Below are 19,703 nucleotides of genomic sequence, written 5' to 3'. Positions count from 1 at the left end.
GTACATGGTGTATGGAACACACTAGAGAACTTTTTTGATAGTCACACTATAAATTTGTATTTGTATGCATTTTTCCTCAACAATTTTTTTTAATTACGGATTACTAATATACTGACATTGGAAGTTGGAGAGAGACCACTATCTTTATTATTTAATTTAATAATAATAATAACAATAGTTATGTCTTGGAAGTTGGAGAGAGACTACTATCCTTTTCAATATTTTAATAATAATTATGTTAATCACTTAATTGTGGCAATTTGTAACGTTTTTTTTTTATTTAATAAGCAATAAATTAGTTAATGAATGCTCATATTCCAAATACTAATAAGCAATAAATTATTTAATAAAAAATAAATAAATTCAAATTAATTAGTTAATGAATGCTCATATTCCAAATACTAATGTCCACTAACTGTTTGGGTTCCCAACTTACTGTATATGATAGAGAGAAAGTAGAATAGGTTGTTGTGCATTAATAGTTCCAATGCCTGCTATAATTATTTGCAAGTACATGCCATCAAGAAAATAATACTTTTTTTTTACTAATCAAGAAAGTAATATTAGTAATACACTAATACGTACGGTTATTATTTTTGTTTTATTTATTTATTTTGGTTAAGGTTTTATTTTTTATACTAGTATTTAAGTTTTTTTTTATATAAAGTTAATATATATAGTTTTTTTTTTTACAATATGTATACATATAAAGTTAGTATAATACTATTACGGTAAAAAAAAAAGTAATTATGTACTATTTGTGTATATAATGCAATATATATATATATATGGACATATCATAATAATATTCTCATAGAAACCTAATTTTAACGAAAGAGTCATGAAGTTTGTCTAAATTTGTCGATTTTTATGGGAGATTTCGAATATTATCAATCTGACCGTTCAATATCACCTAATTGGACTAACAAACAAATGAGAAAAAAAATTTGGATCATCGAACTTCAAATATATAGACAGATCGTAATAACAGTCTCAAACCTAATTTTAACGAAAGGGCGTGATGTTTGTCTAAACCTACCGATTTTTATGAAAGATTTCAAATATTATCAATGCGATTGTTCAATATCACCTAATTGGACTAACAAACAAATGAGAAAGAAAAAAATTGATCATAGGATTCCAAATGTATAGATTTGTCGTAATAACAGTCTCACCAGATACCTAGTTATAATGAAAAGGCCATGAAGTTTGACTAAAACTACCGATTCCGACTGAAGATTTCAAATTTTATCAATCCAACCGTTCAATATCACCTAATTGGACAAACAAACAAATGAGAATTTTTTTTTATCATCGGACTCTAAATGTATAGAAGATCGTAATTATAGTCTTATCGGAAACCTAATTTTAATGAAAGGGTCATGAAGTTTTTCTAAAACTTGGGTAAATAGTGTTCAAGTTGATTTGGATTTAGAACTTAAGTCAAATAATTCTTTATTTTTAAATTTTACGTTATTTATATAATTTTTAAGTCATAAACTTCAACCGAAACATAACTCATAGTAAAAAACTAGGGTTAATAATACTTTTGAACCGAAGTATAATTCATTATCAAATACTATGATTAATAGTGATTCAGTTGAACCAGAGTATAATCTTATGTCAAATTATATCTTATTTTTAAATTTTACTTTATTTATATAGTTTTTAAAACATTAACTTCAACGGATTATAACCATTAGTCAATTACCACACTTAATAGTGTATTAGAATAATTTTATTTAATTAAAGATGATACGGGTACTCCCTAATCAAATATAAATTATATTAACATTTGATTCAAAATAATTAAGTTGCATAAACATTATATAATTCATTTTAATCCATATAATTACATGTTTAAAATGACAAATATTATATTTTTTTTAAAAAAATGACAAATATAGTGTATTAATCCTAAACGTTCAGAAATAGACATATATTCATAAGGTGTGCTAAAATCAACAAAAAATAACACAGCCAAGTGGTTAGTTAATGGGATTAAAGTCATTGGGTCATGGGTTCGAGACCCTCTTCATTCGAAAATTTTCGTTTTCTGCCTTGAATTTCAATGAAATTTTTTTAAAAATAAATCACAAAATGTTGTGAACAGGTATCGAACTCGCGCGCGTCCTGTAGAGAGATAAAGCCTGGAACCACTCAGACACATGAATGAATTGTTAATTTATATTGCGTCATATAATATATATAGAATAAGCGTTGATAAAAAATATATAAATTAACATCATCTTCAACCTTCAGCCGGGTCAATTCGACCCGGTTTCAGATCCGCGATCCAAGTTTAATACCCGTCAGTATCATGTTCATTTTAACGGCGAAAATAACAATTAATTATCCAGAAACATCACAAAAACCATTTACAATACATTCATGCTTTTAATTTTGATTCAAATGGTCTAAAATAAGAAACCAAAAATTAAAATTTTCAAAAACTTAACCTTTTAGCAAAGCAGTTACGCGAACATCAACAAATTTGTTGATGAAGTGGTATGTTCATTCTTATTTTCCAACGTTAAATCCAGATCTATTCATTCTACCGATTGATAAATAACTCAGATCTATTATTTTTGTTTTTTTTTTTAAGTTTTTTTTTTTTTCATGAAGATAACTCAAGTCAAGAAAAACTCCAGCCACTACCTTCAACCATCTACACCATGAACTTCTTCTAATAAATCAGATCCGATCAATTAGGATGAGGATGAAGTTTTTTTTTTTGTTTGATTTATTTGTGAACATTATATTGGAAGAAGAGATTATTTTTATTTTTTAATAGGAATGTAAGAAGCAATTTGTTTGAACAGAAAATGATGATGTTGTTGTGATATTGTTTCAATTGATTTTAACAATAACAACTAAAATTAATAAAAGAATATAAAGATTGAGGTAATTATGTAACTTTTAATATGATAGGGACTTATTTGTAATATTAATAGACATGAATGTACATAGTAAGTGATATGTACCATATAATCCTATGTGGCATTTGAATAAGTCAACTTACTTTTATATTGGCCACAGTGGCTATCTCATCAAAGAGGCCAATTTTATGACCTCACGCTAGAATTTTCCATTAATTAGTACTTCATTATACCATCTCCAATAGTAGTACCTATTAGCTACTTATATAAGTACTTATTAGGTACTACCATTGGAGCAAAATCCATTGAGTACCTAATAGGTACTGCTTCTCAAATAGGTACTCTCTCTCTCCTCATTATAATATATTTTTGTGGGACCTACTTATAAAGATATAGTATTATTGATGAGATATAGAGTTATTAGTGGGACCGATTTAGAACTTTTTAAGAGGTGCTAGGTTGAAGAGATTGAGTACTTATTAGGTACTATTATTAAAAAATAATAAATGAGTGATGTGTACACGTGAGACTCAGTTAAGTACTCAAATTTGGGGAGCTCCATCGTGAATGGTCTGAGTCTAGCTAGCTCTTAGCCTGCATCTTTTTGGTTTAAAATAAAATAAAATAATTAGGACTTCATGTGATATTGAAAATTAAGAGTTTCAATTATCTTAAACAAATCATTTTTGCATATATCTCCGAATTAGATTAGACAGTACAATGAACCAGATACTGGTGGTGAAAATTAAAAAAACATTTTTTAAATAGCTCAATTAATTATGGGTCCATTTGGATTCAGCTTATTTTTAAGCTTATGAAAATAATTTATACAAATAAATAAATTTTTATGTTAACTTTTAAGTTTTTTTTGACTAATTAAATGTTAACTTTTAAGCTTTCACTAGCAAAAATTATAAAAGCAAAAATTATATTTTTATAAGCTGTTTTCTCATAAACTACCTTAAAAAATATATAAAAGTTTTCATATTTGCATAAACTGTTTTGCATAAACTCAAAAATAAACTAATTGACAACATAAATTAGTCAAATATTAATTTTCAAATTGTTTTGAGACGAATCATTGTTTTATTGGCCCAACTTTTTCAAATTGTTTTTATTGGCCCAAATTAACTATGTCACAACTATTTATTTTATTTTTAAATCATGTCACAACTTTTTTATTACACAAAAACAATATTGCTTTATTGCATGAAATCATTATATATATACACATACATAGTCTCTCTCTCTTTCACTCTCTCACTCTGTCACTTGTCCTCTCTGAAATATAATCATTTTGTAACAAACAATGTGGGTTATGAAATCAACTATGGATATTGAGTCTTCTTCTTCATCACTTTCACCCACAACACCATTCACGAATATGACTCCTCGCGAGATGCTCATTCACCTAGCCTCCTCTAACCCCGTCGTTATCTTCAGCTCAACCGATTGTTGCTTTTCCACCGTAGCCAAGAATCTCCTCTTCAGTCTCGGTGTCGGTCCCACCGTCATCGAGCTCGACGTTCATCACTATGGCTCTTCCATCCATGCTGCCCTCTGCCAGCTTTGTGGTGAAACCCGCCAGCCGCTCCCTGCTGTCTTCGTCGGCGGAAAGTTTTATGGTGGTGTTCAGACCCTCTTGGCTGATCACATCAATGGCACACTCATTCCTCTTCTTAAGGATGCTGGTGGTCTTTGGCTTTGATTAATTTTATTTCATGCAATGCAAAATATTTAATTTATAGGATTAATTAGAATATATTGTAGTTGCAATTGTGAAATTTATTATGTTAAGAATATTTTATGATTGGGTATTTCATACATGGTTATAATGTCATGGTTTGTTGAATTTATATTAGTATTAGGACCAATTTATTCTTAATCCTTTGTATGATAATACTCCTTCTATCTCATGTTATAAGAAGAAAAAAAATCACTTTTTCATGTCCCAAATTATAAGCAAAAAAAACTAACTTTTATCATTTTTAAGATAGATTTTTATTTAATTTACTCTCTCTCTCTTCTTTTCCCCATAATCAATAACCAATAAAAACTTTTTTTACATATTCCCATGAAACTTATTTCAACAAAAACACAAATAGTCGTTCTTGAAATTATCATATTTTACTTTTCTTAATAAGTGTGAAAATATTTTTTTTACTTATATTATCGGACGGATGGAGTATATAATTAATTATTAAGAGTCTATTTTCGGTTCTAACGTAGTAACCACAAACAGTCATTCTTAAATGTTAACTTTTATTGTAAATAAAAAATGTTAACTTTTGGAGCTGGATAATTTTATTCTGTTTACAATTTTTTTAATTATGACCTTGTGTATATGCAGTTTTGCATACTTTTCTTTTTCCTTCATAAATTTCATAACATAGCTGGTCTCACATAATTGGATTAACATGTGTGTCTATAAATAGTGGATCATCTTTAATATTACTTACAAACTAGTATATGAAAAATATAGATCATTTTTTTTCACACATGAAAAATATGGATTATTAAAATTTTAATATTGTGATTTTTTTTAATTATTTGTAAAATTAATTTTATATTTAATGTAATAGTTTATTTAAATATGATAAAAGATCCAAATTTTAGAGATTTTAAGGAGAAATGGCATAATGGAGAGTGATACTCCACTCCCCGTTCCCAACTCACATGTTCATATATTTGTTATTTTATTTTCATAAAAAAAATGTCATTATGCAAAAACTAATCTAACGGTTAATATATTTGTTCTTAATCGTCATCTCTCTCCTTTAGACATTTGTTTTCTTCAGGAGTATTTTATCTCATGTCCCCGTGTGAAAAAATTTCACATTTGAGAAGCAAAATGGTGCGATTTTAATTTTAATATTATTTATTTAAAAGTAATGAACAGTAGAATTGTTTGTCATTTGCTTGACACAAAAAAAAATTATATAATTTTTTTAAGCATATCTCATTTGTTAATGTGAAAATTTTAAAAAATGTATCTATTTATTTTTATTTTTATTTGTTTATTTTACAGTGATGTATGAAGAATAAAAATAAAGTAATACATGATATTATTGCTTTTAATTCTTTTTATATATATATATATATATAAAATCATTGTTACTTTCCATGCTTTCAATTGATATCGTATTTTTTATATAATAAAATCTACAAATGTATGTCTCACCCCGTGTAAGTTATTTTTTGTTTAATACCTCCATGTAGGTTATTTTTTTTATCAATACCCCCGTATTTTAATATTTTGTTTGGTACAAATCACTATGTATTTTTTTTTATTAGAAAAACCACATTAAGGTAAACCATAATTAATAGAATAATAAAATGAAATAGAAAAATAATCTATGAAGTCAATTACTTCATTCCTTTTATATTTCAGACAATGACACATTTTTCTCTACTTGATAAGTATGAAGTTTAAGAATAATTTTTTTTAAGCATATTAATTTCTCAATTCCACATTTTTCCAATTCATTCTATAGTATAGTCATTCGAGGAGTTTCTATTATTTTATCAGTGTATTTGTTAAATATCACATGAAAAATTAGACAAATAAAAAAATAATGAGTAAAAAAATAGAGTACAACATTTATTTATAAATAATAGTAAAAAAACATTTATAAGCATGATTTAAATCCAATAAAAAATAATATGAACAACAATTCTTTTTTAATAAGTAAACATATGATTAAAAAAATGACAATAAAATATAAAAAATATAAATAAATACTTAAAACTCTAAGAAATGATATTATAGATACTTTCTGCGTCCCAAAATATAAGCAAAAATTGATCAACTAAAGTGAATAAAAGTGAAATTAAACATTTGAAACATTTAAAAATTAGTCCAAGTTTCTTAGAAAAATGACCAATTTATCTAGACGATATATTTCACCATTCCAAATTATAAGTTTTTTTCTCAACTTATAAAGGAAAAACCATTTTTTTAGTTAATATCTAAAGATGACAACTATTTGAAATTGTACAATTATTTTAATTTTAATTTATTTTTTTTGGAAAAATTATTTTCCTTTAATTAGAATTAGAATTATTTGAATCGATTTTTTTTATTGAATTGAATTATTTTTGTATTAGAATTATTTGAATTGAATATTTCCTTTTTAAATAGAAAAATTAATGTCATGTATTTTTTCTGACGCAACTATAATGTCATCTATTAGAATATTAAGAATAAAAAAATATTGTTGAACATTTTTTAAACGAAGCAACAATCTAAACATTGAATACTGTTCAAAATAATTTATAAGAATAAAATATTTCTATATATATTTATAATTTAGCATTGATTATTAAAGGAAACTCTTAAATCTATATCAAAAAATGTAAAAGTTCTAGTTAAATGACACGTAGGCTGTGAAAGCGTCATTGAATGACATGTAGGATGATTTTTTGAGAAGTTTTGAGAGACCGCCACATATGAAGTTTATCATGAGAGAGAAACTCTCAAACATATAAATAATAGATTAAAAATTTATTATTCTTGTAACAAAAAATATATTATTTTATTGTACAAAATTATATTAGTATGAAATTAAATCTGGTGGAGAGTGATTTTCTGCTTCCTGTGTTTTTTCTCCCACCCCCGTAGAAATTATGAAAATTATTATTCTATTGTACAAAATTATATTAGTATGGAATTGAACAGGGTGGAGAGTGAATTCCCGCTTCTCGTGTTTTCTCTGTCATCCCCGTAGAAATTACGAAAAAAGAATTAGGGTCTTGTATTAATATATAAATATAAATATAAGTCTCACGTAAATTACCAAAAAATTATGCATTAATATATGTGTATAAATATGGACCCTCGTATAAATTACAAAAAAGAAAAAGACACTCATATTAATATAAGTGTAAAGATAAGTCTCAGTAAAAATTACAAAAACATAGGTATCTCGTATTAATTATATGTGTATGATAAATATAGGTTCCCATAGAAAGAAAAATAAAATAGGTCATCTGTCTCGTTTTAATAAACCTCGTATTAACACATACGAAACAATATAACTCCGTAAAAATTATAAAATATAACCCCTTTCGCCTCTTATACTGCCTAGTATGCTCTAATCTAGGCCTTTCATTTTTTTTTCTCTTCAGTTATATTCCTTTTTTTATTTGTAGACATTCAACCATTGAATTACCAAAAGGAGAGAGGGCTGAACAATAATAGCATGACAGGATCCAATTTTGTGATCTTTCACCCTCCGTTCCCAACAATATTGGTATTTGTTTCCCCGTCCCCATAGAAATTATTAGAAAAACAGCGTCTTATACTGATATATGAATATAAATATAAGTTTCATGTAAATAAAAATAAATAAATTGGTACTTGTATAAATATATGAGTATAAATATTGACCAAGTGTAAATTAAAAAAAATAAAAGCACACACGTATTAATATGAGTGTAACTATAAGTTCAATAAAAATTATAAAAAAAATAGGTCTCCCGTATTAATATGAGTAGAAATATAGGTTCTCATAGAAAGTAAAAAAAAAATACTCGTATTAATATATAGGTTCTTGTAGAAAAAAAAACTCTCAGTCCCGTATTAAAACATCCGGATAAATATATTCTCGTAGAATATCACATACAATTTGGTTCGATGAGAATGTTTACTCTAAAATAGACCAAATACATTAAACACTTTATGAACCAAAAAAGTAAATTTTTTCTTATAAAAAGACCGGAAAAAGTAATCTAGGTAAAATGATCATATACAATTTGGTTCGATGAGAATTTTTTCATATAAAATGATCTAGGTTTGTCAAAAAAAAAATGATCTAGGTAAATAAATAATATAAACTTTTTTACATGCAATTTAATTACTCCCTCCATTTTTATTTAAGTGTCAGGTTATGAATAGTAACACTAATTAAGAAAGTAGATTTTTTATTTCTTATCTTCCTATTATACCCTAATTAGTGTTTACAATGTAAGTAATATTTATTCTGAAACAGATATAATATATTTTAAAATATTTAAGTCATAAAATACAATGTAAAATTTTGTTTAAAATAATCATATAAACGTTTTTATGCCAATTATTAAAAATTTATTTATTTTTGACTAAATAAAAAAAAACTTAGTCTATAGTATCTAGTCCACCGTACATATCAATTTGGTTTGGGGGTCTATTTGCAATAATGTAAATTAACTGACAATAAAACTTAAGAAAATTCCAATTTTTTTTTTTACTATAAGAAAATTCCAAATTGAAAATACTGATTATTGTCAAATAAGTAGAGGAACTTCAACTTGAAAATTTGATTTAATGATAATTGTCATATTGTCAAATAAAATTTCAATTGACTTTATATGAATTAATATGGCACACGAATTAATATGGCACATGGATTTATATATTTTCTTGAGAAGAAACACTTAAACGTATAATATATAGATATAGATAGGGATAAAAACACTTACATAAGAAATGAGGATTACTGTTTTTCTCATGAGTTTTTGAGATTGAATCTCAAACTATAAAAATTGGCTTATAATTAAGATCCATACCATAATTTTATTGCTCAAAAACATATTCTATATATTTTCTTTTACTAAGAAACCAACTTTATTATAGTATAAAAAAAGATCAACTTTAAAATAATTTATTTTTGGTTGGTTCAAATAAATCCTCGTATAACATTATAATATTTTCGTCAAAAATATTTTCTAATATTGCATTCAAATGATATAAATTACAAAATACAATTTGTATAAACAAAAAAAATTATAAACTACAATCATTGAACCTAAAACTACAAATCGACTATATAGTAGACATAATGAAATCAAATACTGAAATCTGGCGTTGAAGTTGTTATTGCATGAAAAATTATCCTTGTAATTGTTCCATCTAAAATCACGATTATGCCCCCAGGATAATGAATCAATATGGATTTAACGCTTAAAAGATCACCTGCGGAATCACATGAAAAAGAAAATTAGAGATCATGAGATCAAATATAAAAGAAAATTCAAAAGAAAAAAAAAAAGAAAAGAAAGAATCAATGATCGATGATAAGACATTGTCAACTTTGTAATCAGTTGTAGACCGTTACGCGAAAGAAATCATTTCTAGTACTATTATTCTCAAGATAACAAAGTATCAAAGAGAAAGAAGAAGAAAAAAAAAATAGAAGGCAAGGAAGAATTTTGAAAATTAACCATGATTCAAAAAATTGTGCGTAAAGTGTGAAACTCAAAAGTACTATTTATAGACAAAAATATTAAATAATCAAAATAATTATAAATATTCCCTTAAATTATGCATGTAGCAACTGAACAAAATTTGTGCATTAATTCTTGAATTTATACTTTTGAATTTGGAATTTTGAATTAGAAACAAAATCATACAAATTTAAAGCCACGATTTGTGTGTTAATGACCATATATTTGACTTTTTGTATACACACACATTAATGACAGTAAACAATTTTATTAAAAAATTCGTTTGTCAATTATCATGATTTGTTTGTTAATTATTTCCTTAAAAAATCTTATATTTTTTTTGTTGAATAATAAAAAAATTCTACACAACAACTTTATTTAAAATAAAAAACTGTATAAATATATTTAATTTTTCGAAATATAATTTATTTTTGTGTATATGGAGAGCATGCATTACTTCTTAACATGTATTATATAATAACATTTAGAATAAAATATCTTTATATTATTTTAGCGTATATGGAGCATGTATTATATTTTAACATGTATCATATAATAACATTGAGAATAAAATATCTTTATATTATTGTACATAGATTATATAATAATATTGATGATAAAGTATATTTTTCAAAATTGGGATTTGGGTTTTAAAACAATTCTATATTAAAAAAATAAAAAATAACACAATAAGCCTTGAAAGGTAATATAAATATAAAATTGTATTATAAAGTTGTATTGTTATAATATATTTCTATTTAATTGTATTATAAAATATTTATATTTTTCAACTAAATATTTTGATAGTCAATCATAATTAATTATGATTTTTCAATTTATAATTTATTTCTATTTTGCATTTCCTTTTTGAATTTCTATGAAAATTGAGTAGAATAACCATGAAAGGTTAAGAGCATGACAAATCATCCTTCAAAGAATAAGAGAATGCCACGCGTGTATTGAGGAACTGTGAGCTTGACATCTAAGAATTTGATATGGAGAGAGAAACTCGCAAACTAATAAATAATAGATTTCTTTTGTAAGGATGAATTAAACAAAATATAAAAATTGATTATGGTATTAGAGTCGGTGGCAGCCCTAAACATATGTTTAGGATGTAAGATCGCACATAACTTCATATTTTTAGGGTATCAAGTTGGTCCACTCTAGGTTGAGCCACTTCTTGAATTTCAAATATACTTACTTATAAGTGTGCGGCGTGACTTAAAAAAATATGGTAGCTATGTCCGCATTTCACTCGAACTCAATTTTAAGACCACGCCTAATTGAATTTTTATAAGGATGAATTAGGCCGTAAAAACCTTTTTTTAAACGAAAAATTCGAGTATTAAAACTTAATAATGTACACTAATTATATGTATTAATTTGAAGGGTTTTCTTTTCTCTGTAAAGGCATAAAGGTATGAATTTGGCATGCAGAATATATTGGTCCATGAGAGGGAGAAGACCCAACGTCACAAAACCGTACAATATTATGTGTGACTTGATAGTGATGGGAGTAATCAACTAATTACAATTTTGTACAAAAACAAAACAATGTGATCGATGAAGTTGAACATATGAAGTATATGATTGATATTTTACCTTAGACATGCAATATATTATGCCATGCGGATTGAAAAGAAAAACCGTTTGGCCTAATCGGGAAGTATCAATCTTACTTTGTTTTCTGTTATTTTCTCAGACGAAGGATGTACAATGACCTCATTCATTGCATGTTAAATTGCTAACTAAATTAACATGCCTTGACTCACAACAAAAAATACACAAAATCGTTACCTTAATTTGGTTATGTTATTTTATTAATAATTAGAAAAATTAACTGCATATATTTAAGTGTTGGTGTAGAAATTAAAATGGTAAAAATAGAAATATAGAAAGATCACCACCAAAAAATAGAAAAGTGGAAGAATGAACAAAAGCAAATACAATTTTATTTTTTTTAAATGCAAATCAAATATATAAAAAAAGGCAAACACAAGTGTACTTATAGTTTATTTTTTTAAGTACATAAAAGAGGGAAGAGGGCAAAGCCCCTAATATAATTTTATATCTCAAACAAAAATAATTGATAAAAAAAAAATTGATGGCACAAACCAAAACATTGATAAAAGAACACGAATTAGTCTCGTAAATACAACTCATATGAAAAAGGCCGCATAGATATTTAGTATAATGAGACGCGAGTTGAAAATTGTAATTTTTCACTTCATAACACTAGTGTAATTGTGTATTTTGCCGCGATCCTTTTCAAAACGAAAAATAGAAACGTAGAAAAAGAAAACTCACCAAATAATGTTTTTTTTACCAGAAACAATTCTTTACATTTCTTTGATTTTTTAATTTTTTTTTTGTGTAAATCAAATGTATCATCTCCGCGCAACTGCAGAGACTATAATCTAAGGACTAAATCGTTAATAGACTCAAGTATCTACCACTTGAGTTGTGCCACACTATGTTGATATTCCTTTGTTTTATTTAAATTTAATAAAAAAATAATGTCTTGTCGTAATAATTAAATGCTACTATATAACGGTTGGATTTTTTTTCTATTTATATGGAAAAATATTAAATAAGAAATTTTTTTGCCAAAAAGTAAATAAATAAATAAGAAATTCTGCCCATCTAATGATTTTCTTGATCGTCCAAGCAGCAGGCAAGGATGAGAATATGATGGTGAGCAGTGGTGTGTGATGAATGATGATAAACATGTACTACTACTACTACTACTAACTGATTCATCTGATTTTGAAATCATCATCATGCTTTTCTTTTTTGTGGCAAATCATATACTACGTCATGACTGGGATATCAAATTTGACCGATGACTTCTGTTGCCGTTAACAAACAATATGTGAATTTGTGGCACCAATAATAGTATAAGTAAAATATCATAAATAACCGTCTCCATCAACATATCTCAATTGTTAGAAATATTACATTTTATATGTAGGATTGGATTCGAACTCGAAATCTCCCACTTATTCATCTCAAGAGGTGAATTTTAGACATTAGACAAACTAAAAAAAAAAAAAAAAAAAAAAAAAAATAATAATAATAATAATAATAATAATAATAATAATAACCACAGTATTGAGGATTGACGCATGTAACATATTCCTCCTTTTTTGGTTTCTCAAAATTTCAGTTTTTAATTGTTGTCCCTTCTTTTCTACAAAAATTCATAACATATTCGAAATGACTTACTGTCAAAAAAAAAATATTCGAAACAACTTAATCTAATGATATATCATTGTTAAGTCTTTAAAATATCATTCATTAGTTTAATTATTTAATTTTTCGATGAACAATTTAATTTTAAAGTTAAACAGTCTGTTCTATATCTCAGGATAAAATCTTAAACATATATCCATTGCCAAATGACAAGTTTGCATAATTATAATGCAATAAAACAAATTCTCAAATCGAATCCTATTATGTCTCTATAAATCCAAACACTGCCTCTGAGGTGATGCTAATTTTATTTGAATGATTTATTTTATGATCATCTGTTGAGGTGAAATTCACACAGAAGGGTCATTTTCAAGAAAATCTCCCCACACAAACTACTCAGACTCAGACATATACACATCCCCAAATTGGTAGATCTCCCAAACAGAATTGCTGACATAGCAGAAGGATTCAGACCTACCTATCCAGTACTGCACCCCACATGCCAAACCCTTTATCAGCTAGTAATGCCAACATTAGCAAAAGGTAGGAACATATATGCAGAACATGATTATATATCTAGCTATTGTACACTACCATGGAACTTGAGGCTGAGGCAGAGGCAGCATGATAAAATAAGTTTTCAATTAGGGTTTAATAATATTCATATTATCAAGCAATGACTTGTTTGGAAAAATAAAATTACTTTTAAGTTCCACTTATAAAAAGTCCAAAAAAAAAAACCCATTAATATGACTACAAACAGTCCAAAAGTTAATGAGATTTAACTATGGATCTTAACTGCCAAATCCAAGAGTACATGATCCCCAGAGCACAGTATACAGAGATCAACATAAGGGGCAAAAATGCAAGCTTATCACCAAAAAGCAAAGGGTGTAAAAATTGGCCCCATATCTCTACAACTACGAGACCAGCCAGATAAACACTCTCAATCAAGCCAATAGCAAAACCATTATTCTTCACATCCGCACTTAAACTACCTTTAGATCCAAATTGATCACCTTTTTTCTTTGTGTGAGCAGTCGTCGCTCTCGTTTCAGCCTTGTCGGAAAATTGTGCTGAAAAGCCTGACCACATCAAAATGAAGTGAAGAAGCAGCAACAGAACTTTGATAGGATACTCTTGGGCTTCAAATAGTAGCGGAAAAAGTGAATAGCAGGATACTGCACACACAACATATCAAAATAATGTGATTAGAAACTTCTGCTTCTTTTTTGCTTCCAAAAACATTGCCACTCTTCAAAATAAATATTTGTCAGCAACTGAAAAGTATAATTGCTTCTTGGTTTTCCCTAATCTTTCATTATGCTTGATCAAAGTACTTTACAGACAAGCTCACTCTGATGGAGTTTTATCTAACTAATTATACGTTATTATCAGGAAAATGCAATTACAAATTTAAACCACAAGACTTGGCAAGTAAAGGATCTAAACTTTATTTTAATAATCAATTACAGACCTCATCTTCAATAAAATTACCAATTGGAGTATAAAACTTTAGGTCATAAATGACATGTTTTTGTTTGTGTTACTTTCATATTAAAGAGCAAAAAACTGAAGATAAAGAAATACCATTATAAGCTGGCAAACAAGTTAACGAGCATTAGTGGCATACCTATTGACAACAAAAAGTAATGTTTTGCATCCTCTGGGGTCTGTGCTGCAACAAAGGCAAGTGGAATTACAAAATGGAGTGATGCCTTCTCGTGAACATGCCACCCAAAAAGAAAACCACAGGTATAAGCATATGATATCCATCTAGTAATCATCTGTGGCCGCGGATTCTTCCAAGCCTTGAAAAGACAAGGAGATAAGGCAAGCAGAACCATTATAAAGGTCACGGATGGAGTGATCTGCATATTTGTTTATAAAACAAAAATTAATGTTTTGACGAAACTTTTGAATGACGAAAAGCAAAGTGGTAAAACAAAACACAGACATTAACCAGTTATCAAGCTCAGTTGTGGATGTCAATTGAATAGCAGCATCTCAGAAGTTACAATAACTGACCAAAATGTGAAAATGTAAAAGCTAATATTATGCATTCTACTAACCAATTATAATGGTTCACAAATGTCATACTTTGAGTTACTGACTCTTCGCTGCCATGTGAACATTTATATTTATAATCTACATTTCTATTCTTAAATATGAGATGAGGATCATTCAGGATATCAGCTATATTTGCAACAAGACATAAATAAATTTCAATCTATATGGCTTGATCATGGCGAACGATCACAAGCAAGAAGTGATATACACTTGTTTAAAAAAAAAAGTGATATACACTTAACAACACTGCTCCCTTACTTTTAATGAAAAGCAGGCAGCAAATAAAGCATTCCAATCACCTATGTCTATTCTAGTGCAAGGATTGGATCGGTTTAACTTGGGTGATAACAATCCCCTGTGAGCTGTCTTTTATATTTAGCAACAAACAAATTGATTCAAAGAACAGAAAAACATGAATGTAAGAAACTTACCCGAGGTAGAACAGAAAAAGGTGAGGAATCCCCTACCAGCCCTGCAGTGAAGGAAGCTGCTGGTGCCTGGATATTAAACCCAATTTTTCTGAGTATGAAAGCAAGTCCTTTGTCTAACATGATATAGAATACCCAAAAATTTGGGGCCCAGTATGCATGGCAAAGCCCCCTGCCAAATGGAAACAATCGTTGGATGACTTGTTGTATCTGCAATTTATAATTTGAATAATCCAAAAAAATATCAATTATGCAATGAGTGTATATGAGATTATTCACTTTTACACAGTGAAATGAACTAATACAAGAATTTAACAAGGAGGGGTTATAACTCTTAGCATGCAAAATTGTTTGTACACAATTGGAAAACTAGAGAGGAGATAGTATAAATCTTAGCCATGCAGTAGTCTTATCTGGATACATAATTCACAAGGTTATTCAATTTGGATTTGTTGCTTCTTGATCTTGGAAGAGCTTCTACTTATGATATTACCCTGAACAACTTACACATCTTTGAGTATTTATTTCTGTGGTTAGCAATCAAATGTTTTGTTACACGCCACGCATTCACAAGAGACCTTAGTGAAAAATGCTGAACTTACAGGGTCAGTGTAGGAAGAAAGTGATAAATAGATGGGAGAAAAATGGCTAACAATAATGAATATATGATTGATTAATTTTAATGTGATACAATATCATACAATAATATTCTTCTTTACACTTAAAAGTAGGTCAGGTACTACTACTACTAGTACTGCTAATACAAACTTAATCATACAAATATAATAAGACTAATTAATAACCTAGTATTTGAACAACAATTAGCCTTATTCCCATTAAGTAGGGCCTGTTCCAGCATGCCATTGTCCTAAATCAGGTATTCATGATGTGTCGTGTAACTTAAATGTTTCTTTACAATCACCTACCATTTCCTTTATAGTCTCCCAGAGAGCTTCATTTTTAATTTCAAATTTTCTCATCAGGGCATGTGGAGGTTGTCGTCCTACATATCCAATATCAACAAAAACAAGGAGGAAATGGTAAACAACTACAACAAGGATCAAACAGTGACATTATGTTTTGTCATATATCATATCTATATCCAACTCATTAATCTCTAGGTCTTTCTCAATAGTTTCTCTTATAGTTTTTCGCTTTTTCTAGATCTTCCTCTACCTCTAGCGACTTGACTACCCTCCATCTGATCTACTCTCCTTACTACAAAATCTACATGTCTTCTCTCCACGCGCCCAAACCGCCCAAGTTGAGTTTCACCATTTTTTCTATGATAGGTTCTACCCCAACTAAACCCCTAAAATTCCTATAAAACTTTTTTCAGGAAATAGCAAACAATTTAGTGCAAGGATTTAGAAACAAGGTGGAAAAATTAATGACCAAAGATGAATTCACCTAAAAATCAAATTTACCTGTCCAAGGTGGAAAAATGGCCCAAATGCAGATGCAAACACTGCTACAACCAAACTTCCCATAATCAAGAGTCGACTAAAGCCTCTTACGATTCCACCCCAACAATAGTGCCGCAACAAGTAAACAAAATAAACAGGTGCTGCCACTGCAAATAAATGTTTAAAGCACAGAAGAACAGCAAAAACAAAGCCACCTAACAAATCCATTCCTTCCTCCAAAAACGAAAGTGAAATCAACAAAATCCCAATGAGAAATCCATTGTATTGGAAATGCACATGGTCCACTATTAAAAGCATCGGTGACCAAATAACCAATGTCCATACCAACTTTTGCTTTCTCGAATCCAGTTTCCTAGTAAGTCTATAAACCCCATAAAGAAGAGATAAATCAGAAAGTATTACAGTAACTCTTTGGAAATAAACCACCTTATCCGAGCTATAATTCAAACCCTCCTTAAGGTGCACAATTTGGGGATCAACAATGTGAGCAAAAAAGGATAAAAAGCGTTCAAAATATGCAAAGAACGGTGGGTAATCTAAAGTCCATGGACTAGTTTCGTCAAAGTACCACTGAGAAAGAGGAAGCGAATGAGTCAATGCAAGCCAGTTGCGGTGCACTTCAAAGTCTGTACTGCGGTAAGACGGGAAAAGGAGAACTTTTATACAAGTAACTACAAGAAAAAACCAGCAGAGAGTAGTTTTCGCACTACTGGAATCGTGGACTTGTTTGAAGCTTAGTTTCTCTTTTCCCATACTGGCCGGAAATTTGTAATTACAGACCAAGAACAAAACTATTACGAGCCCGCAATCATATGATTAACAAATAATTAACTTAGTTTTCTATCTGATAAGGCTGTGTAGATAAAAGTCATGACCCTTTGTTGAACTTCCTGCATGAAATTCAGCAGAGTTATTAGTTATTACCAATTGCCAATAAAGTTAATGGCAGAATCTTTCACTAACCAATACTATTTGCATAAATATACACAAATATTATTTGCATAAAGTATAATTGATTTGAATATTAATAGGTAAAGATTATTCATTCATATCTATTAGTAACACAAGTAGATCATTGAGTTGGATATATAGCACTTATATAAGTTAACAGAATTTGAAGAATGTGATATAAAAATGCAATAAAAACTGAATGAGATAACAACAAAGCTGAAGAATGAGCTCTGATCTGCTGCGATTATCGCGGCTGCGGATCGAGGTGGAATCGCATCCTCGCGGGCGATAAAGGAGAGGGGAAGGAAAAACCGAAAACTAAAATTGGAAGAAGAAGAAGAAGAAGAAAACCTGGACGAGTTTCTCGCTGTTTCTGGCAACACCGGCTGAGTTTTCCGGCGAGATTTGGCTGCCGGTGAAATCCAAGTTGTTTCTGATATTACACAAAAGGCAAAGTGGCAGCGATGATGAAAATGATGGGCCTTTTCAGAAGGAACTGGATTGGGCTTGAGATCTGTTTAGAATCTCATATGTTTCTTTTCAAAAAAAAAAAAAAAAACTTCTATATAAGAAAAACCGATGCTGTAGAAAATACCATATTGCCCTATCAGTTCTTTAACTGTCAAGCCTCCCATTGACTTGTAAAATCTCCGAGTTCTCCAAGTTTTTGAATGAAACCGGGGAAAGAAGTAGTAAAGAAAATGTCACATCTGTGCTACATTTGTTTGCACGAGAAACCATAAAAACTCTTTTTTACTTTATTTTCCTTCTTTCCTTCATTTATTCTTTCACAGTGTTATTTCATATCAAAGAAAATGTCTTCTACCTCTCTCTATGGAAGAACACAAAAAAGAAGGGGTAACATTTTTCTCTTCTAACATCTTTTGATCTCTTGTACCTTTCTTTCGTTTTGGATTCCAAAAATAACCATCTTCTTCTCTTACAGGAAACACTGCTATCACATCTGAAGAAAAAATGTTACTTCTTACATCCATTCATGCAAACTTTTTTTCATAGTACAGGCCTTTGTTTGTGTTTCTTATTTATGATCAACAATCATCTTCTGAAACATTCTTTTTTTAGCTTCCCTTTTGTTTGTGTTGCTTTGTATCTGCTTACATTCCTTTTGTTTGTGCTGCTTTAGATCTGCTTAACATATTTATCTAGCTAAAAAAACTCTATTGTCTCTTATCAAACTATTTATCTAAGACCTCTTGTTTCAATTAAGGACATCAATGATTCAAAGTCTCTGGAAATTTGTTGTTTTGGTGAAGGACCTGTGGACTGTTACTTTCTATCAGAAGAAACAACATGTAGAAATGGTCCTTACCGGTAAGAATGTATGATATCATTGTTTTCAACTTTCTAAGTTCAAAAATTATGTGTGGAAAACATAAAGGTAATATTGTGTATATACCAAGGATGGATATGTCACCTTCTCAATCTCCATGGCCTTTTAAAATGACTATAAACAAATCACATGGTTAATCCCTTGACAGTATTGGTTTATATTTACCTAAATCTGTATTTAGTCGTGGACAATTATATGT

The 19,703-nt window shown here is 28.7% G+C and overlaps 2 protein-coding genes across 2 annotated transcripts; one reads left to right on the top strand and one right to left on the bottom strand.

Moving 5' to 3' along the window:
* Positions 1–4,166: 4,166 nt before the first annotated feature.
* LOC123914329 (glutaredoxin-C9-like) lies at positions 4,167–4,690 on the top strand. Its single transcript, XM_045965440.1, has one exon. It carries the CDS (start codon positions 4,189–4,191, stop codon positions 4,585–4,587), a length of 399 nt encoding a protein of 132 aa, XP_045821396.1. The 5' UTR covers positions 4,167–4,188; the 3' UTR covers positions 4,588–4,690.
* Positions 4,691–13,954: 9,264 nt separating this feature from the next.
* Positions 13,955–18,695, bottom strand: LOC123914328 (probable dolichyl pyrophosphate Glc1Man9GlcNAc2 alpha-1,3-glucosyltransferase). Its single transcript, XM_045965439.1, has 5 exons — positions 18,505–18,695; positions 17,203–18,092; positions 15,779–15,985; positions 14,911–15,148; positions 13,955–14,458 (listed from the first exon to the last, which is right to left on the bottom strand). The coding sequence occupies exons 2-5, from the start codon at positions 17,953–17,955 to the stop codon at positions 14,049–14,051; spliced, it is 1,608 nt and encodes a 535-aa protein (XP_045821395.1). The 5' UTR covers positions 17,956–18,092; positions 18,505–18,695; the 3' UTR covers positions 13,955–14,048.
* Positions 18,696–19,703: the final 1,008 nt, after the last annotated feature.

Source organism: Trifolium pratense, linkage group LG3 (genome assembly GCF_020283565.1).
Source record: "Trifolium pratense cultivar HEN17-A07 linkage group LG3, ARS_RC_1.1, whole genome shotgun sequence".
Taxonomy (NCBI): Eukaryota; Viridiplantae; Streptophyta; class Magnoliopsida; order Fabales; family Fabaceae; genus Trifolium; species Trifolium pratense.
This window is presented reverse-complemented; position numbering and strand designations above follow the sequence as displayed.

What these genes read in the sequence shown, in the direction of transcription:
- LOC123914328 (XM_045965439.1), bottom strand. Translation starts at nt 17,955, where the DNA reads ATGGGAAAAGAGAAACTAAGCTTCAAACAAGTCCACGATTCCAGTAGT. An exon ending in CATTTTTCCACCTTGGACAG is followed by an intron (nt 15,986 to 17,202) that starts GTAAATTTGATT and finishes TATAAATTGCAG; the next exon opens with ATACAACAAGTCATCCAACG. An exon ending in TTACTTTTTGTTGTCAATAG is followed by an intron (nt 14,459 to 14,910) that starts GTATGCCACTAA and finishes TTGTGTGTGCAG; the next exon opens with TATCCTGCTATTCACTTTTT.
- LOC123914329 (XM_045965440.1), top strand. Translation starts at nt 4,189, where the DNA reads ATGTGGGTTATGAAATCAACTATGGATATTGAGTCTTCTTCTTCATCA.